The 6,000-nt window shown below is 36.1% G+C and overlaps 1 protein-coding gene across 1 annotated transcript in view; it reads right to left on the bottom strand.

The window, feature by feature from the left end:
- The window catches only part of LOC124175034 (collagen alpha-1(IX) chain), a 149,199-nt gene extending 143,882 nt beyond the window's left edge, over positions 1-5,317 (bottom strand). The window contains exon 1 of the mRNA XM_046554844.1: positions 4,431-5,317. Within this exon, the coding sequence (XP_046410800.1) occupies positions 4,431-4,441 (11 nt within the window). The 5' untranslated portion in view covers positions 4,442-5,317. The remainder of the gene's footprint in view (positions 1-4,430) is intronic.
- Positions 5,318-6,000: the final 683 nt, after the last annotated feature.

Raw genomic sequence — 6,000 nt, forward strand, 5'->3', positions numbered from 1 at the left:
TGAACCATATTTCACATTCTCTTAATCTCACTCTTCGTGTAATTCTTGTACCTCCACGAATCAATTTTCTGAAAACAGAGACCGTTTGTCATGGAATTTTTATTTCCGCTCACTCGCAGTATTTTGATATAAATTTATCAACCTTCTTTGAATATAAAACTTTCTTTACCTCGTCAAAAATATGGATTCTCAGCTCTTTCGCTGTCTGCATTAGTGACGGTGAATGTGAAAAGCAACAAATTGCAACCTCAACATTTCTCCTTTCCTCTTACCCGCTATTATTAGTTGATCTTAGATTTTTGGCTCAGAGTCAAATGTATTCCGCATAAATTCTCAACTCGATAGCCAGCGAACGATCTGTTTTTATGCAAAATTTCTTGACCTCTGTCTGATCGTTGAACTTCAGACTATTAATTCCCTAAACTTCAACAACGAACTTTCTTTTTTGCGATATATTTTTTGTTCAGTTTTCGATATAAGGTAACAGATGAATAGAAAAAGATAAGAGTTCCCTCGAGGTCTTGGGGTTAGACCAAAAACTGTCATATATTTAATAAATATTTTTCCATTCTACAAGCTTTGAGATTAAATTTATTTCCCGTCGTTAATGGTGTGAGCGATAAAAATTATATAATATTTTACATGTATTTCTAGGCCACGCAGGGCCTGAAGTAACAACGGTGAAGCGTAATTTGTACGTTCCACCTGTCCGTACCCGAAAGCAGTGTTTACCGAGTAAATTAACAGTTCAATCGTTCGTTTACATCTACGCATGTATCACTCGTAGGTGATCCAGGGTCGAGGATGATGTGAATGGAATTCCCTAAAATCTTGTTACGAAATACTTGAAACCGGAAAGTTGGTTGACGGGTGAACAGCGAGAGAAGGAGAGAGGGAGAGAAGGAGAGAGAGAAAGAGAGAGAGAGAGGGAATGAGTCCCGTTCGATAACCCGAGATCAACGTATAAGACTGCACGCGGTGGGGATCGAGCCTTGCAAGCACGTGATTCCGTGGAAATTATGATCCATTTTTTCCATCTTCGGACAGTAAAAAATACACGCCTTAAGGTTGTTCGAACATTAGAGAAAAGTAAAGATAAAAAGCTGAATGTTTTAAATTAATTATTAAAAATTGACTTATATCCATTTTTGGTACAATTTAACCACGACTGATACAGATAATAATACCAAAAAAAAAAACTGTTATTTATATTAATCTATTTTTGTAGATTACACGAAAATTATTAAAAAAAAACGTATTCTGACGTGTAGTTTTAATGCAGCATAGAATTTAACTAAAACCTAGCAACAACAACATAAACTATTAGATGCGCTGATGCCGGATTTATTTTTTGCGAAACAATACTTAATTAAAATAACATTTACTTATTACTGTTCGTGAATAAATAATTAAATAAGTTGTGATCAGAGGAAATATCTAAATTCATGTTATAAACGTACATCTTCGAATTCTTTATTTTAGTCGAAAAAGAAACAAAACTAGATTATTGCAACTTACGGGGTAATTGAAAAGGCGTCTGATATTGAGCGGAAAACTATTTTCAGAAAATCTTAGTTTATTTAGCTTATTTTTATGTTTATTAATATAATCGTCAGTTTGGACTTTCTGAAGCTCGTTTCACTTCAGTGAAAATCGACGATACGATTAAAGGTACAATTAAATAAACGAACTAAAATCTATTTTTTTTTTTTTTTTCTCCAATTCGATCATCGATCCATTTCTTTGATGTGGAAAACAGGGAAAATTATAAGCCATTATTTAACCAAACCTGAAATGTCTTCGTAATAAAATTAAATCTTTGAAGAACGAATGCATTGTACATTATATAATGTATTGCATATGAATTATATCGAGCTGTCCGCCTACACGAAACCAGTTTTCGTCCGACAAATAGATAACATATATACGTCCTGCGGCTGCGATAAGTAAATATGGATCAATGCAATTGAGATTGTCGTTGAAATACTTTGTGCGCAATCTATTGTGCTCGTGCGTGTAAATTTTTATGCGTTCAGCTCAGATGAATGAACTACGCGAAAGAAAATCACACTCACCATTCGCAATATCCGTCACAATGTTGCATTCAACGTTGAAAAGTTTATTACACTCAATTCGTGTTTATTCTTTAAAATTGAAGCGATAAGAAATATTGTTTGAAAATCTGATCGAGTGGATTTTTGTGTAGTTTGAAGAAATTTTGAGCGACATTTAGTTCCGGTCGGAGGACCAGTTGAATGACATTTTTATTTTCGAATTTCAATTTTATATAAAAGTTGAGCGATTCGCAAATCAATGCAACTATTTGATCGTGACGAGAATTAACGATTAAACAAACGGAATCGGAAATTCATGATTTTCTGCTCAATTATAATCAAGGAACATAGAATGAAGTTAATATTTTTCGAAAGAAATCGTATTAATAAAATGACGGTGTTTTTAAATAAAAAATTGTACTCAACGCACTCGCTCGAGAAAGAAAAGAAAATGATTCAGTCATGGAAAAACATTCTAAAATACTAGAAAAAAAATGGTATAAATCCGTATAGGGTGAAAAAAATACCTGCTGTTGAAACTCTCAAAATTGACATGACTTTGCCGATGAATCATGCTCCAACCGTCTGCTCGGAAAGAACTTTCTTAACTTCTGCTTCACCAAATTCATCGCCACCGATTCCATGGGTTTGATTGTAAAGTGTTACAGACTAAGAATTAGTACAAATTCTATCGATATTCCGAGAAGAAGAAATTACGAATGGAGCATTACCGGTGAGTATAAGAGTAAAATTGTCCGTTACAACACATGTTAAATAGTTTAATATTGAAACACAAATTACCACTGAATTAATAAATTTCACGCTCAACCCAGCGTGAAATGTGCCTGGCAGCTGAAAGAAAGTCTTAGTTTGAAGAACGAGATGAAGAAAGCGCATGAAAATATTATGATAGTAAGCAATGTAATATCGGGATGACTATTATCATTATTCACTACATTCGTGCGTGCAATGCGTAGTGCGTCGACCTTACGGCATATCACAAAAGTTTTTTTTATATCTTTTCGTTCCTTAGTCTCGTTTTTGTTTTCAATCCGAACGACGGTTTAAAATCTCGCGTTTCAATTTTTGTAAATTTAGACTCATGTAATATTAATTCGTATCAATTTTTTTTCCAACTATCAATCGAGGATCATTCTTCTCGTTCCGAAGTCGACTCTACGTAATTTACTCAATGTATACGCAAATTTTTCACGTCAATTTTAAAATGGAAAAATCTCTTCTCGGGCATCATATTTTCGAATCCAACGATAAGAATATTCATGCTCGTTACTGAGGAAAATTCACTTTTAAATTAAACTTCTTTACGTCTGACGTTTCTCGGTGATATTTGCGTATTGGGCTAAACAATCTTCAAAGCAAAGTGGACAAAAATTTTTTTACACTATCGTGATTGTTTAACGATGAAGCGAGGAAGCATTCAAAGACTGAGCGTCTTGAAAAAGACCTTTTTTCATTTTAATATCTTAACAACGATATTTCCTACCAATAAAAAGGTGTTCGGACCAAAGAGGGTCGATATTTCTGGCTATCTATGATAGCCTACTTTCTTTGGTGTTAAATCCAACATCTTTCGGTGTTGATTAAACCTTGCTTATACAGTTTTTTCTATTATCCATGAAATTGGCCAGAATAATTACGACTGAAAACCGTTGAATTTAACGCGAGATGGGATGGGCCATTGTAAGAGAGAAAAAATAGAGCAAACGTTACTCAAACTGCATGAAAAGAGGGACGTATCAAGGTTTTCGGTAAAAAATGCTTATGTAAACCATATGTTTTACTACAAATATAACGGATTTTACTCTGTACACAATAGTTTTCACCGTTTCTAGAGTAAATTCTGCATTTGACGAAGTATATTTTAAGAAAAAAATCTGACGTGTCTGTCTTTTCTTACAGTTTTAAGTAAAATCTGCTCTTTTATTCACCCCGTGTACGGGATTCCATATTTCGAGTATACACTGAGAGAAATTTTTAGTTCCGGTTACCGCTCAGTCCTTAACTATTTTCATTTTTTACCACAATCGAAAAATATAGTTCTAGGTAGAAAATGAAAATTAGTTTTCTAGCTGTTACCGGAAACTCTTGTATCCGTTACTATTCTTTCTCATTACGATCACTGTTGCTATATTTTCTTGTAACTGTTGCTTGTGCAACAATAAATTGACGTTAAAGCCTTGTTCAACTAAAAAAGTATAGTGAACCGAACAAACTGACTTTGCGTTGCAATAACCAAAAAAGGATCGACAATTTTACTGAATTCTTCCAGTTACTGTAAAAAAACTAAATTTTTCTCAGCTAATTTAAAGGATTGAAGACAGAGTTTGACGATGTAAATTAATAGATGCTCCTTACCTGGGCCACATTTTAAATCATTCACCTGCGACGTTGACTGAGGAATTGAATTTTGTTATCAAAGCAGTTCACCCGGCTGTCAGAAGCAGGTCTTTGGTAGCGCGTAGCGCGGGTGTCAAAACTGTCTGTTTCTTAATTAACACACCCGGAAGATCAGAGCGAAGGCAGCTCGAATCGTCGGGAAAAGTTAATCAACGAACTTTTAATGAACTCTGTATAAATCGACGGTTGTTTCGCCAGTTTCACGCAGGTACAACGATCGCATTCACATTATTATAAACTTCCGGCAGTCGCTCTACGACTTCTTTAGCGCGATTCGAAAACGAGAAGATCCCACCAGCCGGTACGAGCCGATCATAAAAGCTCCGCAAAATTCCACAACGCTCCGTAATTGCGGTTCCTTCTATTTCGGCGTTTCTAATTTATGCCTCGCGTAGTTCGAGCACGTTTACGCACTAAAGCGACGACTCGGCGCCTCGAATCGTCGTTCCAGCAGTCAAAATCAATTCACAATTCTTCTTCTCTCTTCCGTTCGTCCGCGCAATTTACAACACAAATTATTAGCAACACTCCTCGAATAACAATTGTCGTTCCTTCGTCGCAGATTCACTAAACTTCCGCTCGCGATTTCACCGTTCGCAAACACTCGTCGCATCAATCTTCTCCTAAACACCGTTCACCAAGAACTGAAAGCTCCAACGCACGAATGAACGCCCTGAGCTTCCGCGATCCTCGACAAGCTTCCGCCGGCTTTATTCTTCCCGAATGTCCTCCTTATCCGTTTTATATTCCACCGCTCATTTTTCCAGTAGATATAAATTATTCATAAAATCACAACTGCACGTGTGTGATAACGCCGTATATATATATATATTATATATTATACACACACACACACACACATATATATATACATATATATATACCTATACGCGAAAGCATACGTGTACCTACGTTTACCGGGACGTGATTATTTTTCCCGATTGTTGGAAATTTCTTTCTTTCCTCCTTTCTAAAACTTTTATAAAATACCTCGATTTTTACTAGGTCCTCGGCAGCTGTCGCCGCTTCTCGACGATTTAAATTTTCCACGCACGTGGCGGGCACAGCGTCGGGCTTGCGACTGGCCGTTGTACCTCTGACGGTGACCCGTCTAGACTACCGTCTCCATCCTGCGGCCGTTCCGTCAACCTGACTTTCGAAATACACGAGATGATACAACTGCCCGATCCGTGTTTCGTGTCGTTCCGTGATTTATTAGTACGATTTGTCAGGAAAGTTTCAAGTTTTTATTGGCATTGCTTCGTCTATATTTTTCCACGTCTTCGTACGATTCTTCACCTTTTTTATCCCATGTTTTCTTTTCTTTTTTTTTTTTTTTTACCTTCTTTTACGCGTCGCGCAAAGTGTTCTCGATATCAGAGAACGGTCGAATCGTGTATTTGCAATTGAATTTTTAGAAAAAATTATTGTTTTGAAATAAAGTGGATTGTAATGTGGCAAATTAAGCTTTCTACGCTTCATGCACGATTTGGTGTTTCGGAATTACTTGATATACGTGATTTTCAAT

This window comes from Neodiprion fabricii, chromosome 2 (assembly GCF_021155785.1).
Source record: "Neodiprion fabricii isolate iyNeoFabr1 chromosome 2, iyNeoFabr1.1, whole genome shotgun sequence".
Classification (NCBI taxonomy): domain Eukaryota; kingdom Metazoa; phylum Arthropoda; class Insecta; order Hymenoptera; family Diprionidae; genus Neodiprion; species Neodiprion fabricii.